The sequence below is a fragment of the Manis javanica genome, unplaced genomic scaffold (assembly GCF_040802235.1).
Source record: "Manis javanica isolate MJ-LG unplaced genomic scaffold, MJ_LKY HiC_scaffold_25, whole genome shotgun sequence".
Classification (NCBI taxonomy): Eukaryota; Metazoa; Chordata; class Mammalia; order Pholidota; family Manidae; genus Manis; species Manis javanica.
The window spans coordinates 826,291-853,244 of NW_027332171.1; the positions used below are offsets into that span (position 1 = coordinate 826,291).

The following is a 26,954-nucleotide window of genomic DNA, read 5'->3' on the forward strand; positions in this document are numbered from 1 at the left end:
CGGAGGGACCGGCGCCAACGCAACTTCCGGTTCGGTCGAGCGCCATCCTAAGCCAACTCCTGCGTGGCTCCTGAGTCCCGCACTCTGCCCTCGGGTGGGGGCCACCGGGAGCGCGTTGCGGCCGAACCTGGGGGACCATGTGGCGGCTGCTGACCCGCGCCGGTGCGCCGCTCCTGCGAGGGCAGCTGCCAGGTCACAGATCCCTGGGGCCCTCCAGAAGACTTCCCCTGCCCTCCCCTCCCGGCCTCCACGCTATACTCGCAGCCTCAAAGGAGGCCGGGTGAGGGTTGCGCCACCACCCCGCCTTGGGGATTTCTGCGAAAGGGCCACAGCGGGATGGGGGTCGGCGCCCCCACGCCTCCGCTGGCCTACGGGGACCCGAGCCTCTGAGGCCAGTTAGTGGAGCGCGCGTCCCACCCCTCTCCCCGCTTCCGTCAGGATGTCTTTGGCCCGGGTGGTACCAGGCCGTCTGCCTTCGTCGTTTAATTTTATTCGTCTTTGTAGATTCGTGGGCAGCCCCGCCTGCCAGTGCCGGCCTGAAGACGCTGCTCCCGGTGCCGACTTTTGAAGGTGAGAGCTTGTCGTGTGCACGTTTGTGTCTTCTCTGATGGAACCCAAAGGAAAGTAGGTGAAGACGTAGGAATGTTCTTGTTCTTCCTGTCCCCATTTACTCACTAAACATGTGCTGAGGACATCCTGTATGCTAAGCATATAAATAAGATGTACCACATATACTGTAATAATGTTAGCAGTATTATGTGAAAAGCATTAATTTGCTAAGTATTTAAGGTAAGCCACAAATCTGTAAATCTAATTTACCTTTTTTTTAAACATATTGGGAATCTTCAAAAAATGAAAGGGGCCTTAAGCTTACTCACAAAATTGTTCAATGCCACATGCTTGGAAAGTACATAGGGACTTAGAGCAGAGAGAAAGCATTACTAAGCATCTCTGTAGCTATATATAAAAAGGGGAGGAGGAGCAGTTTCCATGAATAGCCATTAATAATTTGATAATTCCTTTAAGTCTTTTTGTATTTGGCCCCATCATGGAGCCTTGCTTCTTTTACTATAAGTGTTTTAAATGATTTACAAGTTAGTAGTTTTTCCCCAAATTGTCAAAATATCAGATGTGATAAAGATAGAGCATGTCTAGCCTACCTTTCAGCCCACCCACCCTCACCCAGCAGGTGTTGTAAATTGTAGGAAATGTGCAGATCTCAGCATGAAAAGCCCCTGTAAAGGAAAGAGTACTGATCAATGGACTCCTAGGTTGTAACTTTGCTGACCAGAATGTGGCAGAGCAGAACTTAGATTTTTCATGTACATTATATTATTCCTTCCACTACTCCCACCCAGAAAGACATGGTATTTAAAACAACAACAACAGCATACTGTCTGGTTTTGCTGTTTTCACTGAATGACTTAGACCAAATTATAAAATGTCTCTAGGCCTCAAGTTCCCCTTCTATAAAATGGAGATTAAAAATACTACCTGCCTAATGTTGATTCTTGATTTGGGCAATAGTTACATAGGTGTGATTATATGTTCATCTTGTAATAATTCACTGATCTGCACATTTTTTATTTGGCCCTTTGATGTATATGTGTTAAACTTTCAGAAGTTCAAAAATTTTTTAAAGGAAGTCCTAAAAAAATTAACAAAGCTCTAAAGTTGTTTTAAAGACTAAGTGAGATAATGCACTAAAAGCTTTCAGTTCAATGTCTAACACTTAGTATAACATTCAAAAAGAAAAGTTAAGATTGTGTTATCCTGTGACAGTTGTATCTCTTTTATGGTGTTAGGCACAGAGTAAGCGTTTAATAATGCATTTGGGTTTGCAACTTAAAACGTTGCTATCTTCAGAGGTTCAGATACTGCATTAACTATTGCTATAGCCAATGTCCATGAGAAAAAGCTAATATACTTTTGGAATTATTGTTCAGTGATAACTTGTACATTTTCACCTAATAATTATACATCTTTCTAGGAAGAAAACGACTCCTTTGAGATGTGCAGTTTTACTTCTTCTTGGTTGTCTCTGCTCCTTTTAGATGTTTCCATTCCTGAGAAGCCCAAGCTTAGATTTGTAGAAAGGGTACCACTTGTGCCAAAAGTGAGAAGAGAACGGAAAAACCTGAGTGACATACGGGGACCTTCCACTGAAGCCACTGAATTCACAGAAGGCAGTTTTGCAATCCTGGTGAGTTCAGCATCAAGCAGCTTCAGGATGGAAACCAAGGGTTAACAAAATCTCATACTCTTTAATTCTACTCTTTTCTTCCCAGGTTTTATTAGGACTGCCACCAGTTGCTCTTTAAACTGACATGCAGTACCCAGTAAACATTTGAGTTACTATTTTTTAACACAGAGTGAAAATAACATCAAAGCAGAAGAAAGAGGAGAGGCTACCTATATTACCCCATAATCAGACCATGAGATCCCAAGCCTCTGGTAAAAATAAGCCTATCCATGACTTAGGATGTAGGGCAGAAGTTTCCTTACTCAGGTAGCCTCTGTGAAGGCTTGATGTTAAAAGCCGGTATGGACTAAGATTTGTAGAAAGGGTACCAGGCAGCCAGAGCAAGTTTTAAAGTCCTCTTCCCACAGCCGGCACCATCAGCCCCTGCTACCCTCTCAGAACCTCAAATCCACTCCCTTGCTCACTCTACTCCAGCCACAGTGGCTTCTGCTCAGAGTCACCAAGCCCTTTGTCAAGGCCTTGACATGCCCTTCTTCTGCCTGGAACCCTTGTCTGTTTTCTCCTGGCTAGTTCTTAACCAGTCTGGCTTCAGCATTTGAGGAGGACTTCCCTGGCTATCCATTGATTCTCATTTATTACTGTACTCTAGGCTTTTCCTTGCTCGTATCTATTAGAACATTTCTTTATTTTCATGTACACCATTGAAGCCAATTACTATTTTTTAAAAAGACACATAAATCCAAGTCCTCATGTGTTCCTAATTATGTTCACTTTAAGGCACTGGGTGGCGGTTACCTCCATTGGGGCCATTTTGAAATGATGCGTCTGACTATCAACCGCTCAATGGACCCCAAGAAAATGTTTGCCTTATGGCGAGTGCCAGCCCCTTTCAAGCCTATCACCCGCAAGAGTATGGGACAGCGCATGGGGGGAGGCAAAGGTGCCATTGATCACTACGTGACTCCTGTGAAGGCTGGCCGTCTCATAGTAGAAATGGGTGGGCGTTGTGAATTCAAAGAGATACAAGGTTTCCTCGACCAGGCTGCCCACAAGTTGCCCTTCCCCGCAAAGGCCGTGAGCCGTGAGACTCTAGAGAAGATGCGGAAAGACCAGGAAGAACGAGAAAGTAACAACCAAAACCCCTGGACCTTCGAGCGCATAGCCACCGCCAACATGCTCGGGATACGGAAAGTACTAAGCCCCTATGACTTAACCCAGAAGGGGAAATACTGGGGCAAGTTCTACCTGCCTGAGCGGGTGTAGTGAAAAGGTGAGAAATGCGTGTACACATGCTGTTGAGAGACAAGGGGTCTGTGTATTTAGTCCTCTCAGCCTACCCTTCAGCATCCTTGAGCAGCTCTGATGTCATAACCAAGGAGCAGCACATGAGTAGATGATTTCTAAACAATTGTTTATCTGTTGATTTCTCTTTATATGCGTTATATTCTTATTTAAATAAAGTTTGAGCATCACCTCAGCAGTTACTTCTCATTGGTCACTCTTAATCCCATAAATGATTAAGGAACAAGCCTGGTTGAATGTTAGGAGTTGTGGTATTTGTGGCTGTTAAGATGACACTTGCAGGGCTGAAGCAGATGTCTGCCTCATTCAAGTTGGACTCACATCTGTACTCCCTTATACATGTACACACACTTCAGGAACTAGTTTCTGTGATACTTTACTAGTTACAAACTAATGTTTTTGGAAAAGCAAAGGAAACAAAACAGTACATGGGTTAACTGATACAACAGGTACCCATCTTCTCTCAGCCTTGGGAGGGGGGATGTTGGACAATATGACAAGGAACATAACCTTGCCTTTTAGCAAAAGGAACTGATAAAAACAAGTTGACATGTGGCTTTTCATAGGTCTCTAGGTCTCTGAAATCCTCCGAGGAAGGAGATTTGGTTCTGATGGCTTTTATCTTTGTTTCCCTGCATGTTCTGGGACAGCGTAGCAGGCCACACAGCTGGCCAACTAAAGGCCCCATGTTGTCAAATCCCCATGGTTCTACGTCCCTGTTTGCCTTGAACAGGATTAACCTATTTTCCAGACCTAGCCAGCAGTCGTTTTCTTCCCTTTATTAAAATAAAAGCAAATGGATAGAAGTATTAAACCATTTGCTTTTGTAAGTGGGTAGAAAACACACTGACTTAAGCTGTCAGAAAACACACTGACTTAAGCTTAATTCTTAAGCTTAAGAATTTCTTAAGAAGATAGATCTCCAGCAAAGATAATTTACCTTCAAAAGTATAAATTTATATGAGCAGTCTTATGGTCCTCAAGAGTTTCAAGTTTTTAGTGAATCCCCTGTAAATAAAACATCACTAAATTACATTAGAACACATCTTACCCTTGAACTGGGGACACTGGAACAGCTCCTGTTCGCACACTGCTGGCCAACAAAGTTTCGTCAACAGGAATCCGGTGAGGAGGGATATGAGCGATAGCCTCCTTTCACCTTCCTGACCTAACAACTCAATCTCTTGTTTGTTTTGGTTCTGTCATGACCCTGAGCATGATACTGATGACTACCAGAGTTCAAACAGTATAAACCTGATTTTTTTTGTTTGGGGTCAGTGTTTAGTTACTGAACCACAATGCTGGGGCCAGCTGTCTTTGCAGAGTAAGGCTGTTGGTAGAACTCCAGTGGAACCACCCATAAAAAGGACTTTATATGTTGCAGTATTGGGGGGCCTATTGTATTTCTGCATAAGTGGATCAGCCAATTCCCAGGCATTTTTACACAGTCTGATACAAACCATTTCCCTTTGATGCCTTAAAGTGTTTTAAGAGTTAAATCCAAGGAGTCATCCATTAATAGAAATCAAAGATTAATTATAGGTAATTAAGTCAATATTTGAGCACCTGTAAGTGGCAGGTCATGTGCTAAGCACTAGGGACACTGCAGTGAGCAAGACATGATGGTACCTGTCATTAGACAATCTTTATTAGACCCTGAAGAAGGAAGGAGATGTAGGGTTGGTCAAAAGTGAGACCTAGAAGAACCTGAAGAGCAGAAGTAACAAGTACCCTGATGTTGCTCAGCTTAAAGTAGTTCAAACAGGATCCTGATGAATTAGTATGCTACAGTATGTGCCTCCAGAGCCACAGTGCAGGCTCTTAAGTTTTATTTCCTGTACTGTACAGGCACCTACTCTTTCTCTTTACCCTGCAGTCCCTTCCTTTAAACCATCTTTTTAGCCCGCTCCATGTTGCTGTACTCCGTTTCTTCATCCCTGCCCCCACCCAGTTCCCTATTGCCAAAAGTCTCCTTTTGCGTAATTTATAGTAGGTAGGTGATCAATGACCTGGGTCATAGGAGGTTTCACAATGGAAAGAGTAGTAGCTGTCGAGGAATCAGTAGTGGAGAAGTGATGGCACCACAGAGGTGGCAGAAGGATTAAAAATGCCAGCTGAGGATCCATCTGTGGGGGCTGAAGGAGCTAACAGGAAAATGGAGGAAAAAAATCATAGATTATATGGCAGGGTGATGGAAGCGGGAATCTCCAAACCTCTCTTCTGCAGGGGAAAGGGACTACTCAGGAGGCTGCATTCACCTCTCCTAACCTTGTGAGGGAGGAAATTTATGCACTTTATGCATACTGTGTAGCCCTTTTCCTAAGACTTCAGGATGCTTCTAATACAAGAACTACTTTTTTCCCCTTTGCCATCCCCAGGTGCCAAGGCTCAAATTTTGTTGCAGAAAGTCAACATCCTTACCCAAAGCATTCTGCTACGAGACCTGGTTATGGAACAGGTTGCCACCTCCCCATCCACCTACTACCAGCCAACTCATTCTGCACTCATTTCTCTCTCTAGGAAGCATCTCTCCTTAGTTTTCTTTAGCCTTTTTCTAGTCTAGCACCTAATCCCACCCAGATTAGGGTGCCTGGTGACCAACAACGCCCTAAGGACACAAAGAGGTTCAAGGAAGGCTCACCTTTTTCAGGCAAAAATGCCCCCAATGGTAGAAGCTAAGATGACTGCAAGGATAACACAGCAGATCATGATCATGATCTTCTTCTGCTCATCCAGACGAGGAAAGAGAAAGTATATGAGAAACATCACTGTGCGTGTGTGCGGACAGAGGTCTGCAGGAAGGGCGACAAACGTGGGCCGGGCGTGGAAGAGGAGGTCATGAAGGAAAGGGAGATGGATCTGGCTTCTAGAACCCAAAATGTTCATGGAAGTGTTACTTTCAGGTTAGAGATTCAAAATCAGATAGACAGCAGTCTTGGAGTATGTTTTTTAGGTCACTCTTCCTCCCAGATAGCATCCTATCAGGCGTAGCCCGTTCCCTCCCAGAGCCAGATGCTCACAATGAGTGGGCGCTCTTTTGGGGGAGGCACCTCAGTCTGAAACTCGGCATTCTTTGAGATTTGAACCAGTTTCAAAATTAGGACTCCGGATCTATCTAATCCGCACACGGTTAAACAAGATTTCAACCTCTTTCCAAGACCTGAACAAAACCACGTGGTAACACCTAGTCACAGAGCATTTTGCAGGGCAACAGAGGCGGAACTGTTTTACAATCAATATAGTCATTTATTTTTAAATTAGCAATAAAATAATCAAGTTTACATTTAAAAAAATACAAATGACAAAAAAAAACCTTCACTTGTTGTATTCCAAACCATAAGCCCCAGGCCTCCACCTCAGGAGAGCAAAGGCCTGTGATTAGAACTGGTCTGCCCTTGCTGCTGGAGTCGGTCCACCATCGACTTCATAGCCATGGGCAAGGGGCCTCTCCTTGGCTCTGTCTGAGTACAGGTGATGACTGGGAGTAAGTGGCTTCTGCAAAGGAAACCAATGGGCAGTGCCTGGGTGAGGGTGCTCACCCTATCGCAGAAAGCATTAAAGTCAAAGCTGAAATGTGAAATCAGGCTGGCAGGAGCCAGCAGGGAACCTAAGGGACTCACCAACTGGCTCAGCAGTCACCACACTTGAAAATTTCCCAGCCGATGCTTCCTCCATGACAAGAATTGGGGGAGCCAAAGAACCCATCAAATTCACTAAGCTGGTAGCAGAAAGCACTAGGCTACTCAGTGGCCCTTGGTCTCCCCCAAGTGACTCTGCCCTAGAGACAGGACATCCCAAAGTCACATGAATGAACCCAAACTGTTGTGGGATGTTCTCAGACCAGCCTGGCCTAGGCAGCATATGGGGAGAGGCTTCATAAATTGTCACACCTTCTGCCTGCTATGCAGAGAAATTTAAAGGGATCAACTCAGTCCTCACCCCAAACATCTATGATTCTCCCAGTATTCATCCAGAAAATAGCAGGTATCCTGATGATATGGGAAAACCCTACTTCTACTGATTCATCTGCAAGTAAGCAAATGTCTTTTAATTTTTGACCTAGCTTAAGGTTTTTTGGGGGATACTTTTGAGGTTACAACAGTCTCCACTTCTGGTCTCTTGCTTCCTGAGACACACATGTATGTACATACGTCTCACACACATGACTAGGAAAATACACCTGAACACATGAAATGAGTGACTCTCTGGTCTGCAACATTTCCAGAGCCTGAGACTCAAGCACCTTGTCCCTGGTCCAGTTTAAGTGCTTGGTTATTTTTGGCCTCAAGGCAATGGCTTCACAAAGCATCCATCTAATAATGAACAGCCAGTTTCTGAGACCCAGACATGGAAACGTGTATCCCATACCCCCAGCCTTTACAGATGGTAACCTCTGATAATATATCATCCTGGGGCCTCCTTGAGTAAACTTAAGAGAACCAAACAGAGACTGAAGCTGGCCACCAAGCTGAACACACTAAGAGCTTAATTCAAGGTTGAATTTCAAACAAGTCAGCTTCTAAGACCAAGATGACATCTGCCAGTCCCTCCTAATTTCAGGTTATGGGACAACAAACTGTGAGGATTGGGGTCCTGCCAGGTAGAAGTCTCAGGTCAGGCCTCATGTTGCCAAACTTGAAAAACCCTTTCACTTTGTTATAGATACCACCCCCCAACCCCCCACTAAAAATAAAACACACTGCAATTTCTGGAAGAGCATTCCATGAGGTAGACAACACTGCGACCTGGGGTGGCCTCCGAAAGGCTCCCGAGGTACACAGGGTAATGTGACACATCGGAAGGAAGAAAGAGAAGCTGGTTGGTTCACAGTCCAGGACAGAAGGTACTTCAGAGTTGGTGGGGCAGGAGAAGGTTTGGGGGACTCAGGGCTGCATCAGGTAGATCAGATTCCTCCAGGGCTAAATCACTTGCTGGATCGGGTCCCAGGATGGTCACAAGGCAAAAAAAGGGACAGGTGTCCCTCTCAAGGACAGTTCACATGCTGTTCCCGTCTGAAGACAAGGGTGGCCACACCAGGCTGGAGTAAGATGGAGTTCTAAGAGAGGCGGGGAAGGGGGAGCTGATCAGTGTACAGGATGACGGTAAACAGCGACATTAAGAATCAGTCACAAACCTAGAAGCTGAAGAGGAAAGATCAGAAATAACTACAGAAAGAGGGAACAATGGGAAAGTCAACACTAAACCTGAGACAGCCAATAGACAAACCCATGACAGGACCTAGAATTAAATACTCCAACTGTCCAAGAAGCAAAAAGCCCTATTATGAGAAAGCAAAATTAATCTCTGGCCTTTTATAGTCCTTCACATGGGCTGTCACACACCCACACAAGGACTTGTCACAGTCCTGTTCTCTGCAGGGCCCATATCAGCACCTTTCAAATCCAAGTTTTAGAAGCTTTCTGGTACTTGAACGTTCTTCCCTATTCTCCCCCCTCCTTCCCCCTTCTCTTAGAAGGCAGGAAGGCAGAGTGAAAAGAATAGGAAAGGGCCAGGGGTCACTAGGGCTGCTCCACCTTTTGAGCTGTGCAGGCTTGGGGCAGGTTTCTTAACTCCGCAGAACTTCGTAGCGCTTTCCCATCTGAAGATGGGGTAATGCTATTATCCTAGAGCAGCAGCTGGCACACACTGGGGAGTAGCCCCGCAGGCTGGCTGCCTTCCCTCCTTTTCAGGGGCCTTGGTCCATGAGGTCACATGGAGAGTGAGGGCAGTAACAATCCATCCTGACCCTCAGAGCACATTACAGTCAGCAACTCCACAGCTTGGCCACTTAGAGATCAGGTAAGACAGCTAAACAATACGTCAACTTGTCCCCTCATTTTAAAAAGCAGTTCATTTGCATTCTGAATTCTTGGAATTAGGTATATAAGGGACACTGAATTTGCAAGGCATCTTTTATCCAAGGAGATGGAAAGGTATCAACTATTATGTACCTTTTCTTTATTTTAACATCCTTTCCAATAGTTAAGAAAACAAAGACTGAACCTTACAAGGAAAAAAACATCAAGGGCTAGACCCCAAATGCCAGGGAAAAACAAAAAAATTGATTAATTTTCTGAGAGGTTTATCACCTCACTGCCACTCTCCTCTCAAGAAGGTGATGTTCAGTGCTACAATATATGACTTTCAGACTCTCGGATCACATGGAAGCAGCAAGAAGGAAGAAAAGGCACATGGAAGCAAAAATAAAGCAAAGGGTCACCCTGGGTATCAGCATGGGAGTACGTATCAAGTCTTAAATTTATATCTATGACCTCAGGAACCCAACCGGTGAATTTATAATAAAGAGAAAGGAGAAATAAAAAAAATATGTTCATCATACTGTTGGTTATAGCAAAACAGTAATAACAAACTCCCAACATTGGGGAAATACTAAATAACTGAGAGCATGTTCACAATCTTGTGTTGAAAATTAGACTTGCAAAGAGATTTTTGTGATGTGGAATGATGATTAAGATTTTGTTACTGGATACGAAACTACAAATATTGTCTAAATTATGTAAAACTATGTTTGAGTATGAACATGCCACAAGGTTACTGGCAATATCAAAAATTAATTCTGTTCACCTTTTCTGTATTTTGTAGGTCTTTTTTAATAATACTATATTGTATCCAGAAAAATATTTAAGAGACCACAAAACTCCTCACTGTTCCAATAATTTTATTGTTCTTATCACATAAAACTCTGGTTCAGGGCTCAGCTCTATTCTTTTTAACGAGAGTTTAAAGAAATTAATAGTCTAATTTTAAAGCCACTACCCTCTAAGGTTCTCTGGACTTCGTAGACAATTATAAATGGCTACCTTATTTGACAAGAGAGGCTAACATAGAATAAAGGGCTCTCCTAGGTCCACTATTAGGTGTATGTTTGAACCTAGCCCTGTTACTTTTTGAGCCTGAGTGTCCTCATCTGTAAAATGTGGATAATAACATTACCCACCTGAGCAAGTGTTGTGAGGATTCTACGATACCTGTGTAATGATTTCAGGACATTGTCTGGCACAACTCAACGCTCAAAAATGTTGGCTATCATGTCATTCAAGATCCAACCAGTCAGCCACAAACAGAACCCTACAGACCCAGACCCCAATTCAAAGCTTCATTTACACTGAAAAGGTACAGAAAGCAAAGGCCAACATCCACGAAAGCCTGTGAGAATTCAGAAGACAGAACCAGACCCAAGACGCAGACAGTACCCAACTTAGGAGCGTGCTTGCTGGGTGAGTGAAAGTGAGGTGCTCAGATACAGCTGGAGAGGCCGTGAGACAGAGCAGGGGCAGAACCCACAGGATGGCAGCAAACAGGAGACCCGGCCCAGAAAAGAACTGTCCCCCAGCCAGAACCCGTGCGTAGAACTATAAGGGGATGAAAGAATGCACAGGCTGATGAAAGCTTTAAAGGGCCCAGTGTGTCCAAGGACAATCACCAGGAGGAAGAAGTAGAAATGGAAATTCCAGGCCAACTTCTCAGTCCTGACTGCCCGAGAACCTTCCATTTACTTACATTTCAGCGCAGCAGCCTCTCAGGCTGCCCTTATTTCAGCCCAACGGAAAGTCCAATAATCAATGCTAAAATGCCCAGCAACACAACCACTACCACAATGATAATTATCAGTTTCTGGAGAGAGGGATAAGAGAAACAAAAACAAGTCATTACTACAAAACTACAACACAGTAATAATTCATCCCAAACCCAACCCCTCCACGCTACATAAAAAGCATTTCACCCATCCAAATAAGAAGCCTCCATCTCTATATAAAGACATTCTGTATTAGAATATTTTCTATTTCTCAAATTACCTCCTGGCTGGCAATGCCAGCAGATGGCAATCTGGAGCTTCCATCAGCTCTCGGCTACACTACAGTCTTGCAGATGCGAACGGATTCAAGAGTAACCATCATGGGGCCTCCAAGCACCAACAAGCCAAGATATAAAGATAAAGTGACTGTGTTTCCTTTTCAAAGTTTCCTACACAGTCATCTTTTTAAACTGCCATCCAACTCTCCCCTGAAGTACACTCAGTACAGCAACTGGTTACAGCCTGGATTCATCATGTAACATAGCTTCCCAGCTCCTTGAACCCCTGCACAAGCAATAGGTAAAGTTGGAAGAAAAACAGAGAACTGAAGAGCAAAGATATCAGAGCCCAGGAGAAATAGAAAAGAACAGTCTGTAAAGCACAAGCCACCAGAGGCACAGCCACAGTCAACAGGCAGAAAAGTTTAGAAGTCCTCAAGCCACACGGGCACCAGTGGGGGGGAAATATACTGGTATAGTGCAAAGAACATGATTAGAATCTGAATCTGAATCCCACTTGTATACTTACTAGGTGGCCTGAAGCCAACTACTTAACCTCTGACCCTCAATGGAGTAGAAACAGAGTTCATCTATAGAGTAGAAATAACTGTTGCTCCCTAAGACATGAGGTAAGAGCCATCAGCACAGCATTGGGCTCACGGTAGAGAAACAGTAGGGAGGCGCCTGAGCGAATGGAGCAGAAGACCTGGGGGAGGTTTCTGAAGAACAGAGAGGGCAGGCATGCCATCGCGAGCTCTGCCTGGGAGACTAGCCGCAACACCTGGGCCGGCTCAGAACTGCCTTCAGGTCTGGGTCCGTGGATAGAGAGCATGTGAGCCAGATCCATGCAGGGCACACCTGGGAAGGACAGGGGGCTGCTCTCTAGGGAAGGCTGACGGAGGTGTTTGGATGAGGCCAGGACAGAGAGGGAAGGCAGGGGCTCCGGGACACAGGTGGGGTGACCAGAGAGAAGCAAGTACGACCAGCTGAGGCCAAGCGCTCACCCTCCGAGCTTCACTCTCATACTTGACAGCCTTTTTGGTGTCTGCCACGGCCCGCTCCACGAATCCTACTGACTGGTCCATGTTGTTTTCGATACGGTCGATCATGGCTCCCTTTCCCCAGATGCAAGAGGTGGTGGCAGCAGAAATAGAGAGAGTAAGAAGGAAGAGAGAGAGAGCGAGAAACGGCAGGCAACATGGACTCTCTTTTCTGAAGGCAGCAGGAGAGTCTCACCTTCCGGGCCTGACCCTGGTATTTCACAGCTCTTTTTGTTTCATCCCGTGCCTTCTCCACATGGTCCACTGTGTGCATGACATTCAACTCTATGTTATCTAACATCTCACCCTGCAAAGAACAGACACTGGTCACACCCAGCAGACCTACCTCGGGACAGTCCTAGTGTATGTGGGGAAGGGGCTCTTCCTTCTCTTCTTCACTGTCAGGAACAACATCCAGGAACCCTGACCCGCAGCCCTCCATGGGGCACACTTCCACCTTTTCCATGTGACTACCTACAGTTCCCCCGTCCTTGGTGATGGTCACCCATTCAAGAAACATTCCTGAATGACTTCCCTGTGTCAGGCACTGTGCTGGCCCCTGAAGCACACTTGTCTAGATGCAACTACATATCCTGACGGATCCATCATTTCATTTTTAATAAAGTGTGTCAGATGGGAAACCAAAATAAGGACATCTCATGTACTTAGGACATTACCAGGATGCTGGCCTCTTCCTGGCCCAGACCTGAACCAAGTTTATCTGGCCTGAGCTGAGTATGTTCACTGCTATAGAACAGTGCCTGGCACACAGTAGGTGCTCAATAAATATCTGCAGTTGAGAGTATTTTCTTTCTCTAAGAGATATTCTGAGTCCCCTTAAGGGACAGACACTGGTTATACAATTTGGTTACACCTTATATCTTTGTAACTTTTAACTTATTCAGATGGTTATATCTTTGGTTCTATCTTGTATCTTAATAACTACACTATTAGTTATTAATAGTGTATATCTTATATTAATAGTGTATATCTTATATCTGTTTGGGTATTAAGAGATAAGATTTCCAACCATCCCCGTTGTTACTTTCTGATGGGAGGTTTGGTCACTCCAGTTAATTTCTGGGCATCTTAGGAAGGGACTCCCCCTCCTCTGCCTAGACCTTCCTCAACCCAAGTCAAAAGGCACTTACCATCACTTGAATCTCACACCAGTTCCTCGGCAAGGCAGTACGGGGAGAAAGAAAGCAGAGTGGGGATGGGGGACTTACGATAATGTCTCAAAGGCCAGAAGGGGGTGGAGGAAAGGCACCTGGGCCGGAAGCGGGTGTCAAAAACCAGCCAGGCAGCGCTCAGACTTCAGTTAGGTTTTACAATCTTACAAAGGAAGCAGTTTTCAATCCTTTCTGGGTGGCAAAGAGGCTGGAAGTCCATGGGAACAGGGACATGACACCAAGACCCTGTGGCACATGTGACTGTATCATAAGGACTGAGGACCATCTGACTGTGAAACCAACGTGCTGAGCAGGTGCGTCCCTGAGCAGGTGCACCCAGCACCTCAACAAACTGCCAAATGCAGCACCGTGCATGTTGCAAGTTTTCGATAAACACTATTTTGCTGGCCTTCATTTATTTTGTCGCCTCTTATTCCTTTGCCAAAAGTGTAAACATTTTTAAGAAAAACAGAAGGAAGAAACAAAAAATGGGAAAAAATAGAACCCGTTAAATCTAACTCTTCACGGTGAACTAAGGAAATGATGATGTTTTTAACATTACCAGTGAAGTAGCTCATGTCAGGAAACTGTTTTAAGGTGTCCTCATGAAGAACTCATATCTCTTAATTTTTTTTAGAAAATGAGAGAGAAGTCCTGAGGCCTTTGGGAGCTCGGCACTTCACCAAGCACATCGAGCCCCATATTAAATAGAAGTATCTGCCAGGCCACAGTTCCAGGCAGTAATGACAAGGCTGAGATTGGCCAAAGTGTCAGCACTCCAGAGTGCACCCTTTCCCTGGGATCCTGGGGTTCTGTTCTCCACCAGGCAAATTCCCAATGATTCTCCCACCCCACCCCACCCCACCCCACCCCACCCCACCTTCCACTTCTCCATCCCTTGCCCTTCTCAGGCGGCCCAGGGCTTGCCCCTCCCAACTGCCGGTACCCGCTGCCAGGTACCCGCTGCCGGTTACCTGATTCTCCACCAGCATGGCAATGTCCACGAACATGTCGTGAAGCTCCTTGATGCTGCTCTCCAGCCTCACGATGTCCTTGTGCCGTCCCTCGATCTCACTGAGGGCTTGCTTGGAAATCTGAGAGTCGATGATCTACGACAGGACCGCATAGAGACCGCCCATCAGCCACCACCCTGGCGGCCGCAGCCTCCTGCCACCGCAGCCCACCCTCCACTGGCTAACTCAGCACAGAGACACCCATGCTGCCTTGTGCTCCTCGAGCAGGGCGTGCACCCCAGCTCCCGAGGCACTCACCCCAGAAGTGAAGATGGCAGGGTTTCCACTCTCCAACATCTCCTCCAGCTCCTCATCTGTCGTCTTTTTGCCGGCTTTAAAACAAAAACGGAAGAGCACCAAATACAAGATCAAAGCACACCATTTCAAAAATTCCCTGACAACTAGGGATATGGCAACTTCCCTCTATAGACCATAGCTTTCACTTCACACCCCCTGAGCCTCCTGACTCGCTTTCCTCTGATACTCCCCCAGTCCAATCCATCCTGAACACCATCAGCAACTACCTTCCTGAAGCACATATCTGATCACATTCCTTTTCAGCTCAGAACATTTACTGGCCCCATTCACATTGCCACAGAGCCCAAGGAACATGGGACAAGAAGCCGGTTCCCGGCAGAGCCCTCCACCCTCATCCATCGCAACCTCACACTCCCCAAGCGCACCCTTCTCCCAGGCAGGACAGCCCACCCCCCTGCACACACTTGCTTTTCTCTGACTACATTCTCATTCACACAGGTCCTGTGCTAAAGCACATTCCACCCTGCAGGGCCCCGCGTTATTATTAAATTCCTAAAGGCATGGCTTTATTAATGTCTTTATTCCTCACAGCATCTAGTGCCACACCTTTTACTTCATAAATGTTCTTTGCTGTCAGACAACAAAAAGATGTCCTGAGTGTACAGGAGAGCAACTGCATAGCAAGCATTTCCCTTCTGTGTATGAGGAATTGCTGGCTCCCACAGGAATAAAATGACTTGGGCCTGATAAACACTCTGCCTCCTTGCAGCCTAGGACGCAGCACCCGGAGGCACTGATGCCTTAACACCCGTCCTGGGCTTGGCCACAAGCAGGGTCACTGCTCCTTCCTGGGTCTCCCAGCCTGAGACGGGCAACCCCGTGGCAGGAAAAGCTGATGGGCGCACGCAAAGCCTCAAACACGTACTGATTTCGAGCTGCCGCTGGATTCGCCCCTTGCTGCGCTCGCGGAAGTCCACCTGCGCCTCGTTGTATTTGGTCATGACCTCCACAAACTTCCGGGAGAGGACGGAGTGCTGTGGGGACAATGTCGACTGCATGAGCCCCCAGGAGGTGAGGGACGGGAAGGTCCGGAACTTCCCCTGCCTCGCCCGACAGCCTAGTCTACAGCACCTCTGGACTTTGAATCAGAAGACCAGGGTTAAGACGCGACTTTTCGGCTTACTGACACACCTGGGAGAGTCTGTGGGCTTCCCAAAGCATGTGCTCAGCATCTGCCTGTCTGCCCTGCTGACCGCCTATGGTAACTGTGAGGCCAAAGGAGGCCTCTGTGAATCTCAGAGCCCTGCATCCACCCGGACTAGCAGTATTTTACAGCCACTACCCTTGGTGTGCTTCCTAATGCTGCCAGACTCCCTTCCTACATCCAATAACTGCCAAAGATCCTTGAGTTCTTATCACAACTGATTTCCCCAAGTTTTCTTGCTTTTAACTAGATGCATTCCCTCAACAGCCCTGGGTGCCTAAACTCAAATCACAGTAATTTTTCTTCCTTGCCCGCCTCTCAGCATCAAGCACTACAGATTTCTCCTTGGAGACCCAGCTGCCTTCTGCTTCTTCTCCACTCTGATCCGGCTTTCATACAGCTACCAGGTTATCTTCCTAACAGACTGCAAGCCTAAGTAAATGCATGCAGGCCACTGGATCATATCCGAATTCCTCCACATGTATTCAAAGACCTCTGGCTCCACAATCTCTACTGAACATTCAACGTCCACTCTCTCACTACCAACTGTTTTCTCTAGACAGGATGTCCTGTTCATGTCAGCCCCTCACTCCATCCCTGCCTCTACTGCCACCAACACCACAGCCTGCTCCTGCCCCCATGCCTCCAAAGGGAACTTCTACCTCTTAGCCTGTCTGTGTTGACACTCCTGGCCCCTCCAAGGCCCAGCCTCCTCTGGCTACCCCAAGACCTTTGAATGCTGAGAATACCACGCATTTCATTATGTCTCCCTACACTGCTATCCTGCTGGGTCTTATGTAATCATTTCCTTATGCCGCTTTAATGTCATGCCAGCTCTTTAAGGACAAAGGTCACAGCTTTGATGACCACCAAAGAGCCCAAGTCCCAACTGGACAACGAGTGGCCAGAGGAGGCAGGGAGGAGACCTCCATTTCCTCGCCTGGATGACACGCACACACTAAATCCCCAGCTGTGCTCGCGGGAGCCTCAGAAAGCTCTCCAGGGGCCTCCACAGAGAAAAGGGTGAGAGAGCAGCCAAAGGACGGGACTCCAGCCCTGTCCCTGCCAGCCAGGCAGCTCCCCTTCGCCAGGGCTTCAAACTGAGTTCCACATAAGAACTGCATTCTTTTAAGACACCATGGCTAAGAAAAAACTTAATTAAAGATTGGCGTAGCTGATTGCTGGCCACGGAAAAATCTGACCTGGGATTTCCGAATCCGAAGGTCGGCGGATGACCGGCCCTCATCCTCTTCGATGTGCCTCTCCATGCCTGCAGAGGAGGGAAGGTCATTCCAGCAACACAAGTGCTCCTCTCTTCCAAGAAACACACCGTTCGATGCAAACCGCCTCGCTCACTGACCCACACCCAGCCCGTGAAGATGGAACAGCAGGCAGACTCGACCTCAAAAGGACAGCCCCCGTGGGAGCCACAGGATCTGCACTCCACGCCCTTTCCCATGACCAGGTCTTCCCTGCACGTATCTTGGCACCAAGGTTCACAGCAGGAGTCTTCATCACCAATAAACTTAGGCTCAAATCCTTGCCCTGTCATTTACTAGCTGTGTGACTTTGGGAAAGCCACTTAGCCTCCCCTAGAGTTCCTGTTCTCTCATCTGCAAAACGCAATAAATAACAGTGTGTCCCTCACAACACTGATGTGAAGACAGGACGAGGATGTACAAATGGCTTGCACAGTAGCAGACACACAGTTAATGCTATTAAGGGAAGTTGCTACTAATGACCCCCACCTCCATCCCCATGAATATAGGTACTGCGATTTGTTTTTTGAAAAGAAATAATTAACTAGGCAAAGTAATGCTGTTTTCACCCTCTGACCAATATCATGCATTCACCAGCTACAACTGGGCAAGAACACGGGCTACAGCCATGGCAGGAGGGAACTGACTCTATGACAGTGGCTTCACTGAACACCGCTCTCAACTAAAGGGGTGGGGTTGCAGACCTGGCCCCAAGCAATGTCTGTAGGCTGAATAACAATGTCTTGCATGCATCTATCTCTAGCATTACTCTTCAAGTGTATGTGGTGCTGGGGAAGCAGGGACAGTAAGAGAAAGTCCAGGGACTAAGTGGGAGGACTGAGTCACAGAGCTGCTCAGGAGCTGAAAGCACCTTTAATTCTCATCTAACTTCAATCTGGACCCTTTCAACTACAGTCAAGGACAGGTAAAATTTCTGGGGCTATCATAAGTCATTCCGGGGACAGTGCGCAAACCACAAGCAAAGACGGAACAGAGTGGCATTTTCATCAGGATGCATTTTGGTCCGGAGGGGTTGGACCGGGTGGCTGTGAGGTGGATGCAGGCGTGGGGGGTTTGCTCCCTGCTTACTCTTCAGTTTGTTCCGGACATTGTTGGCCCTTTTCTTGATCTCAGTCGTGAGCTGCTCTAGGTCATCTTTGGTCTCTGGATAAAAAAGACAGAACCTGTTAGAAAAGACTAATTGCTTTGTGTGCAACAACAACTGTTGTTTGAGAGGAGGTGGGGAGCCTTCTCAAGCACCACCGCCCAAAGCAGTACCAACCCCGTTGTGCTCCCCCGACACCCAGCCTCAGAATCACAGAGAGCTTATTTAAAAAAGGCATCTTCCAGGCACTCCATCCCATATCTACAGAATAAAAACACCCAGAGTTGGATCCCTACAACCTGCCTTGAACAAGCCTCCCCAAGTAATTCTCCAGCACATAAAATGTTGAGAACCTTGCTTTTAGAGGAAATCACCTGGTTTACCATGACAAACGGCTTTAGCTCAGAAGGTGGGAAAGAGTTTTTTAAGACCTCTGAGAAAAGCAGATTTCAATCAAGGCTCATCAACCTAGAATCAGGCAAATATTTATGACAACCTACTATGTACACAATGCTGTCCTGCAGTGAATAGAGCAAATGATTATGAGCCATGACCATTCAAGCAAAACCACTCTCAGGCACTTCCTGCGAGCTTGGAAGTGAGCTAAAAACTAAGACATTGGGGAGAAGATACAGATCCTGCCTCCAAGGTGTTCAGAGTCTAGTGGGGGATGAGGGACCAAAAAATCAGCAGTTCTAACTTGCCGTGTGGAGTGAAGCATGAGTTCTGGTGGGGACACATGGGTGGTTATAAAGAGGCCCTTGGCACAGCCCACAGGGATCTAGAAAGGCTTCTAAAGACACATGATAGGAGGATTAAATCTCAAAGAAGGACTAAGAGGTAAGCAGGTGGAAAGGAGGCAAAGAGTGGAGTCTCAGGGAACAGGAACAACGTGGAAAAGACATGAGGGGGCCAAGAGGCATTTGGGGCAGAGCCAAAGCTTAGTGTGGCTAAAGTGTAGGTGGCAGGGGCAAGGCAGGCAGGAAAAAAGGGTGGAGAGGACAGCAGGAACGTGACCGAGACAACTGCGTGCGCTCTGCTAACACATGCCAACTTTAATCTTTGGGTAACAGAGAATCACTGATAAGTTTAAAGAGTGAAACGACAGTATCAGGGTTGTTCCTTGTCCTCAAGGAACCTAAAAAACAGCCCTAGACCCTACTGTAATAATGTGAAACAATTAGGGGGAAGTAAGTTTGCCTCAGTGGTGTTTAGACACGGGAGGAATTGGTGTGAACCTGAACCATTTTGGGGAACCTGAACACCTCATGGGGAAAAAATGGACTTGATCTCGGGGCAGGGGAAGTGGCACAAAGCCTGGAGGCAAAGTGGGACAGAGATGAGGAATGTGAGAAGTAAGAGTCATCGCTGGTCACGAGACAGACAAGCCAAGAAGAAGAGGAAAGTCTGGCTTGGGCGAAGTGGGCCCCCGAGGAGAAGAGCTGGCTGGCTGGGCTCAGGTATGAGCTCAGGTGGGATGAACGAGACTAGAGAATATGTCTCATTAGGGTAAAGTAACTCATACACTCCCCTGCTGTTCACAGAAGGGAGGAAACCACGACTGGCTGGGCCCCGATGCCAAGGGTCATCGTGGGGTGACTCAGCTCAGGGTAAACACTCACTTGGCTCTGGAATTGGTGCAGACAGAATGATGCTGTAGAGTTTCTTAGCCTCCTCCACATGCTCCGAGATCTTGTCAATGTTGAGTCGAGCCTCCTCGATCTATAATCAGAAAGATAATAGTCTTTGTCACCAGAGAGGCAGCCTATACCCGTGACTGAGACAGAAGCCAAGCAGAGCTACCTCATGAAACCTGCCTACCTCCTGGGTTTATAGAAGCAAACGATGAGTTTAAAAGTCTTGTGCTGCCCAGTGAGCACCCCTCCCAGAGTCAGATAAACTAACCTCAACAGAGCTGTCACTGAAAGTCCACACTCCTCGTTTCTGAGGGGGTACAGTCACCCACTTCGGACCGGAGGATTCAGGCCAGAGTCAAGAACAGCCAGGAAAACCCATGAAGAATCAGGAAGCAAGGGCCTGCAAACCTACGGAGCAGTCCTTCAGCCACCCCCAAAAGGACAACAGCAGAGGGGGAGGATGGGAGAAGGAAAGGGCCCAGACGGAGAGAAGAACACTGGGGAGTGAAAAACGGAGAGAATAAGAGGAAGGGCAGCCACTCCGTGATGACCGCCAAATCCCATGGACGTAACAACTCCTCATACAAAATCAACTTCCTTCATACCATTTGGCAAAATGTTGCTAACTGTTGGACACAAAGAAATGATTGCTTATGGATGAAGAGGAAGATAAATATTACTTCAGTGTTCTTCAGGTTTACTTCCATGGAAAAAAAAAATTAACAAAATACAAAACCAATTTCCCATGGCATCAGAAACATGTTGTAAATTATTATGCAGTAAAGAGTTAACTCAGCAAGTCTAGGTTGTCTAAACCCTGCACATTCCAAAGAATTTTTGACTGTTGCTCAGCTCTTGGAACCTCTAAGAAAGTAACCTCTAAGCTCTTGGAATATCCTGCCTGATAAGAGTGTCTTTCTTTACCTGGAAGCCTTGGACTAGCCAAACAATAAACGTTGTTTATGCTACTGTTGTGATTTAAGCTGGGGCCCTTAGGCCACAGGTATTATCAGCTTCACCTCTGGAGAGGCTGAAGACTAAGGTTGGTCTCAAGGGCAGCCACACATGCTTAAAAGCTCTGGACACCAAGGCTCAGGTGAGCCTCCCTGCTTAGCAGCACTCCATACGTGGTGTCATACATTGTGGCTGGGAGAATTATGTACAGTCTGCATGACTTCACTGAGAGAGGACAACTGGAAGCTTGTGCCTGGTGTCTCCAGGACCCTGCCCTCTGTGCCTTTTTCTATTGCTGATTTTAATCTGTGTCCTTTCACTGCAATAAACTGTAAACATGAGTATTTAAAAAGAAAGAAAGAAAACAAAGTGAATGAGAGGAAGAGAAAGACAGAAAAAGAGAAAGAGACAAAAAAGAGTGGGACTAAGCAATGACCACCTCAGGAGATGGCCTGGGCGTCTCTGGGACATATGTTCCGGTGGAATGCTTCTTACTACCCACAAATCATCAGAACCCAAATGCTCAAGCTGTAGAGCACTTCTGGACATTTCTGAGGTTCCTTATTATGCAAGTGCATATCATAAACTACTTCCAGCAGCCATTCATTCCCAGACAGAATGCTATCAGGATGCTGCTGTGTGAGCAAGACACACTGCCTCAGCAACCTCTTTGGAGGCCCCTGCCATGTGGAAGCAGCCCAGGATTAAGAGACCTCAACCCCACTGTGAATATCTGCCTCACCTCCAAAATGAGGGGTGTGTCAGCACTACAACAATTAACCAACAGAGATCTTGCATGATGGCAGACAGTGGGGTCTTAACATCAGACATGCAAGGAAAATACAACTCAGTATGCAGCTTTCTGCATGCCTTTCTTCCAGTGAATAATTCCCTTGTTTTTAAAAACCTGGTGATAGCTCCAAATTAAAGAGAAAGCAAGAGAAATAAATCTGAGTTCCCTAACCCCCAGATGGGTATGTTTGCCAGGGAGCAGCGGATATGTACCCTGTACAAATCTTCTGGTTTGCCATACCATAGTTTGAGAGTAGAAACACTCACTTTAGAGGTGGAGAATACAATTCAGTGTAACAGTATCATTGGAGTGTAAATACAAATAGCTGCCCACACCTTTGTGAAGCACTTTAACAGCTGGCAAAATGATCCACAGTATTGCCTTAGGGGCATTATTCAAATGATGAAACTAAAGGGCAAAGGCAAAGAAGTCAGAGGTCACATAGTCAAGGGTAGGGGAATCACCCAAACAGTGCTGCTGTCCAGATTCCAACTGGGATGCTTTTCCCATTATATTGCAGACTTAATTATTTGGCTTCTCTATACTATCCCACTTTTAGCAGAATCCCAAGCCTAGCCAACTACAAAGATGGCCTCTGTTACCACCCACAAATGTTGGCAGTCTCCAGAGGTGTCACCACCTCAGATTCAGGCCTTGCGTGATCCAGAAATTGCCACCATCCCCCCCCTTCCCCTTTATACCTCACAGCAAAACCTAGTTCCTCTTACAACTCATAAACTGCCATTGCATCAACCATGTTTCCATCTGCATCACATGACTGTCTTGCTAAAGCAATTACACTATGAAACAGGACTGAGAAAAGGCCTTCTAGAATAAAATGCACAAACCATTTTAAAAGGTATTTAACATATTTTAACACACCACAGGCATTAGATTTTGCATGCTCAATGGATTGGATGTCTTAGAAAATATATTCTGGAAGATTATTTCATAAACTGAAGAGCGTCCTAACCCACAGTTGGGTCAGTGATAGAAAAAACAAGAGAGGAAGCTTCCAGGCTGAGCCTACTGGACCCCAAGCCCAGAGTGGCTCCAGACATTTGCAGGACAGTCTGGCCCGGTGGCTCCTCCAGCCCTGGGGGCTTTGTCCTCAACCTGCCTGTAGGACTCAGGGCATGGGGCATGGGGGCACCCACCACCACCACCCTGGCTCCACCCCATGTACCTGCTCTCTCCCCTGTCCTCATCAGGCTCACCATTTGGAGGCATTTTGGGGGGATTCTGACTTAATAATCTAGTGATTCAGCCAGTTCACCAAAACACCACAGAACCCCTTTAGGACTTCAGGATGGGCAAATGGCCAGTCACGTAGCTTTCCTTTCCTGAACTTTGTGTCCTTTTTTTCTTGGAAGTGTAGTGTTGGTTTTCCTCAATCATGACTTTCTGAGTATTTCATGGTGACAGCTACATGCAATTCATTTCCTTTTGTGCACTTGCCAGATAACCAAAGAATCATGGGGTGGGGTGGGGGACCTACTAGGAAATCTACAAGTGCTGAAGCTAAAAGCTCAAGGGCTATTTGTGTGCTTGTTTGAGGTTGCTTTACATATTCTGACACTGCCCTGTATAATAACAGACTGAGAACAAAAACTGATCTAACTATCCCTGTATCAGAAACAAGTACTTCTGTGAGGTTGCCATCACTGTCTCCTTTTTATGCCTGAAAACACTGCAGCTCAAAGTAGAGAACTCACTCAAGGTCATACTGCAGAAAGAGGCAAAAAAGAGGTTTGAAGCCAGGCGTCTGTTAATACCAACGCCTGTCTGTCTCCTGAACCAGGTAATGGTGCAAGACCCACCTATGGAAGGCTCCTCGATATTCTCTCTCAAATCCACGTGTTTTCCAGCTTGTGTCAGGTTAATGCAAGTACTCGACCCCTGTTTGTGAGCCTGGCTCAGGCCCTTCTCTGAGATCATGCCCTTATTTCTTGGTTTTCTAACCAAAGCTCCCAACAGAGAGCCTTGTACTCAAGGAGTACTCAAGAAACACCGGCGATCGAGGGAACCATCCAAGATTTTTAAATCCCCCTCTGCTATTTTGCAGCTAAAACAGTCTCACTGTCTATTATTATTCCTTAAAATGTATTTTTCAATAATTTGACAGTAATGTGGCAATCTAGATAGTATAATTTAAGAAAATAAGAACCAAGCACACAGGGTTCAAGGTTCAGCTCCACCTCTTAGCAGTTTATAACCTTGAATAAGCCTCAGTTCCCCTTCTGTGAAAGGAGCATTGTCATAGTTCCTACTTTCTACAGTTTCTGTGGGGATTAAATGAGGTAAAACATGTCAAGTGCTTAACACAAAGTGCACACTCAGTAAATGAGATGATGATAATGTTAAAAACAAAAATAGCCAGCAATTACTACACATTTATTGCAGGTCAGGTGCTACACTGTGTCCTTACAAGCACATCTCATTTAATCTTCAGAGCCATCCTGATGTTAACACAAAGCTCTGTGAGGTCATCAGCAGCCAGCCCAGGAAATCAGGGCAGCATGTCAACCAGCCGCTCTTCCCAGGGGGTGTTGCCCCACGGAACCAACCCCAACTACTGCATCATCCTATCACCCTCATCTAAAGGAGGCAGCTGCTTTCAAGGCATGGATGGCCTCTTCCCCCCTGGGACCTAATAAGCCAGTGGAATTTAAATGGACAATGGAAAGCAGAGGAGGTACTACTTTGGGGAACTGGCAGATCGCCATTGTGTAGGGCAGAAGGCGTTGTCCATTCCACTTAAGAGTTGGTCTCTGTCTCCCCTAAGTTCTCATATACCTCGTACATCTAGCTAGGCCTTAATTCCTGCACATGTACCTATTGAAAAGTATTATGTGCCACTCCTTTAAGGAGATAAATGATTCCTCCTTTTCACAGTTCACACACCTTTACTTTTCCCCCAAAACAGATAATCCAAAGCAGCCCTCGTATTTGAAGTTCTCAGTCAAGCCCTTGTCAACTTGTTTGCATCTTTGCATTGGAAAACAAACATTGCCAAGAAAGAGGAAAGAGAAGCCTCAGTCAATGGGGCAATAGAATCAAGTCCCTTAAGAGTTTTATCAAGACTGGTGATACATTAGTTAGACCAGTGTTTCCACCCTCCTTTGATGAATAAAAGAAACGAATGATCTCAGAGTTGCACTGACCAGTGAAAACCACTATTCTTAGACAATAACCTCAAATCAATTAAGCATAGTTGGGCTCTGAGTCACTCAAAATTTAGTCAGTAAAACAAAAACCTACAGTTTTTTTTGGCCAAAATAATAGAATAGAGGGCATTCTTTCCCCAGGGATGGAAGAGCCAGGAAGCCAAACTGGGGAGGGGGAGGCCTTCTGGAAATAAGCAACACCAGGTTGGAGAGACAAAGAGGAACCGCAGGTCACCAGCACCTACGGCCAAGGGCCATGGAGACAGAGTCTACCCAGGGAAGGTTGAGGCCATGGAGGAGACACATCTGGGGAAGCAAACCACGGCCTCTTCCCTCCTCTTTGAGTCTTCTGCCAGCGCCTCCCCAGGGTCAAACACACCAAAAGCCAGTTGGCAAGGGAACCTGGGAAATGAGTTCCCTGCAATACAGAGCAGAGCACAGGAAGGGTGGGGAATGGACCCAAGAGCCAATAGGTAAAAAATGGGCAAGGGCTTCCTGCCTGCCGATTCGAAGAGCCCAGAAGTTCACCTAGTCACAGAAACATTCTACTTAGAAGAAAAGTTAATGATAAAGATATGTAATTGCCTTAATGCCTAGATTCCCATGTTACATCCACTTTGGGCTTCCTAGTTTTGACAAAAAAAAAAAACAAAACCTACCTAGCAGATCCCCATGCTTTCAGGATTGCCCGCCTCTGCTCACCTCCCAGCAACCCTGACCAGGCGCTGCTCCACAGCACTCTGCCCGCACCCTGTCCACTCCTGCTCCAGCGAGAAGTCCCGACTCAGATATCCTCCAAGGCTGGGACCATGCCCTGCTCACCTTGAACTACTAGATATCATCAGTGTGCCAAGCTCATGGTGTCACTCAGTGTTAGTTTGTTGAACGAATAGATGATTTTTTTAAGCACATCCAAAGAAGAAAACTTTATAATAGCATTTTCCAATCAGAACAGACTCCAAAATGTATTCATTTCTCACTCCTAATGAAAGTTACATGACTGTGAACGAGTTCTGTGAAAAATAAATGCTGACATAGTCAAGTTAATCTGGTTTCCTTATTACAGGTTTTCTCAGAGCCTTTAATAATGTGCATTTTAAATCTCCAAAGGAGGAAAAGAGTATGAAGCATTCACAGACCTATTTGATCACAAAAGCCTTTCTGCATCTCATACTGCCATCAGTAAGCACTTTGACTGATCCACCAAAAAGCCATCCCCCCAAGACCCTGCCTGCCTTTTCTTATTAACAGAAATTTGGGCAACAATGTTGCCAGCCCCAAAGGATTAATCATGACAGGTTCTATGGCAATCCTGGCAATCCTGTCCCTTCGCTAAGTACTCGCTTTCCTTGTCTCACAGCTAAGAGTGGCCATGACTAGGTTATCCACTGCCAGTCAATGGGCCACAAAGGGAAGTCAGCTTGGAGGGTTTTGGTAGCTTTCCTTCTTGATAAAAGGATGTTTGGACTTTTCTAGCTTCCCCCTTGCTTGTGATGCTGGTGCAGGGTGATGCCAAATGGAGCTGTGACTCGATGGTCTTAAAACATGGCACAAATTCTTTAACGCTTCCTCCTTTGACATATTGCTCTCTTGACCTGGCAGGCTGTGACTGCTACGACAACAGATTTACAGTAGAAGTGATGTGTTTTCTGACTTCCATAGCTGGAGATCTGAACATGCACATAGCACATAGGCAACCCTTGCTGGCCATGCTGAGAACCCAAGCCCAAGAAAGGGGTCAGGGTAGGTACTTCAATGACAGGCTCTGCTGAGCTTTCTCTTAAGTCACCCAACTCCGGGCACCAGATGTTTGAATAAAGAACTGTCTAGAAGATTCCAGTCTCCAGTCTCTGACTGTTAAGTCTTCCCAACTAAACCCCCAGAAATTATGGAGCAAAAAGAATCCAACCCCACTATGCCTTGTCTGAATTCCTAATCCACAGAGTCTGTCAGCATTACACCTGGTTGTTTTACACCACTAACTGTTGGGGCGATTTGTCAGATAGCCAACAGCTAATCGGAACAGACTGCA

The 26,954-nt window shown here is 46.3% G+C and overlaps 2 protein-coding genes across 10 annotated transcripts in view; one reads left to right on the forward strand and one right to left on the reverse strand.

Moving 5' to 3' along the window:
- The first annotated feature begins 11 nt into the window (after positions 1-11).
- Positions 12-3,680, forward strand: MRPL16 (mitochondrial ribosomal protein L16). 3 transcript variants are annotated; one of them, XM_017643990.3, is made up of 4 exons: positions 12-192; positions 505-570; positions 2,055-2,203; positions 2,981-3,680. In XM_017643990.3, the coding sequence occupies exons 1-4, from the start codon at positions 138-140 to the stop codon at positions 3,464-3,466; spliced, it is 756 nt and encodes a 251-aa protein (XP_017499479.1). In that variant the 5' UTR covers positions 12-137; the 3' UTR covers positions 3,467-3,680. The 3 variants fall into 3 exon arrangements, with proteins under 3 accessions (XP_017499479.1, XP_073084464.1, XP_036867785.1); XM_073228363.1 differs by having other exon boundaries at positions 86-280; positions 1,991-2,203; XM_037011890.2 differs by having other exon boundaries at positions 93-192; positions 1,991-2,203.
- A 733-nt stretch (positions 3,681-4,413) lies between these two features.
- Positions 4,414-26,954, reverse strand: part of STX3 (syntaxin 3) — a 41,999-nt gene continuing 19,458 nt past the window's right edge. For 2 of the 7 annotated variants that reach the window (XM_073228375.1, XM_017643986.3), the window contains exons 3-11: positions 19,994-20,093; positions 18,356-18,430; positions 17,210-17,277; positions 15,729-15,837; positions 14,804-14,877; positions 14,507-14,641; positions 12,557-12,667; positions 11,027-11,140; positions 6,731-8,561 (exon numbers count right to left, since the gene is read on the reverse strand). In XM_073228375.1, the coding sequence (XP_073084476.1) occupies positions 11,057-11,140; positions 12,557-12,667; positions 14,507-14,641; positions 14,804-14,877; positions 15,729-15,837; positions 17,210-17,277; positions 18,356-18,430; positions 19,994-20,093 (756 nt within the window). In that variant the 3' untranslated portion in view covers positions 6,731-8,561; positions 11,027-11,056. Of the gene's footprint in view, positions 6,230-6,730; positions 8,562-11,026; positions 11,141-12,324; positions 12,436-12,556; positions 12,668-14,506; positions 14,642-14,803; positions 14,878-15,728; positions 15,838-17,209; positions 17,278-18,355; positions 18,431-19,993; positions 20,094-26,954 lie in introns of those variants that run through there. The other 5 variants (XM_073228372.1, XM_073228371.1, XM_073228374.1 and 2 more) reach the window with 5 other exon arrangements.

What these genes read in the sequence shown, in the direction of transcription:
- MRPL16 (XM_017643990.3), top strand. Translation starts at nt 138, where the DNA reads ATGTGGCGGCTGCTGACCCGCGCCGGTGCGCCGCTCCTGCGAGGGCAG. An exon ending in CCTGCGAGGGCAGCTGCCAG is followed by an intron (nt 193 to 504) that starts GTCACAGATCCC and finishes TCGTCTTTGTAG; the next exon opens with ATTCGTGGGCAGCCCCGCCT. An exon ending in CCCGGTGCCGACTTTTGAAG is followed by an intron (nt 571 to 2,054) that starts GTGAGAGCTTGT and finishes TGCTCCTTTTAG; the next exon opens with ATGTTTCCATTCCTGAGAAG.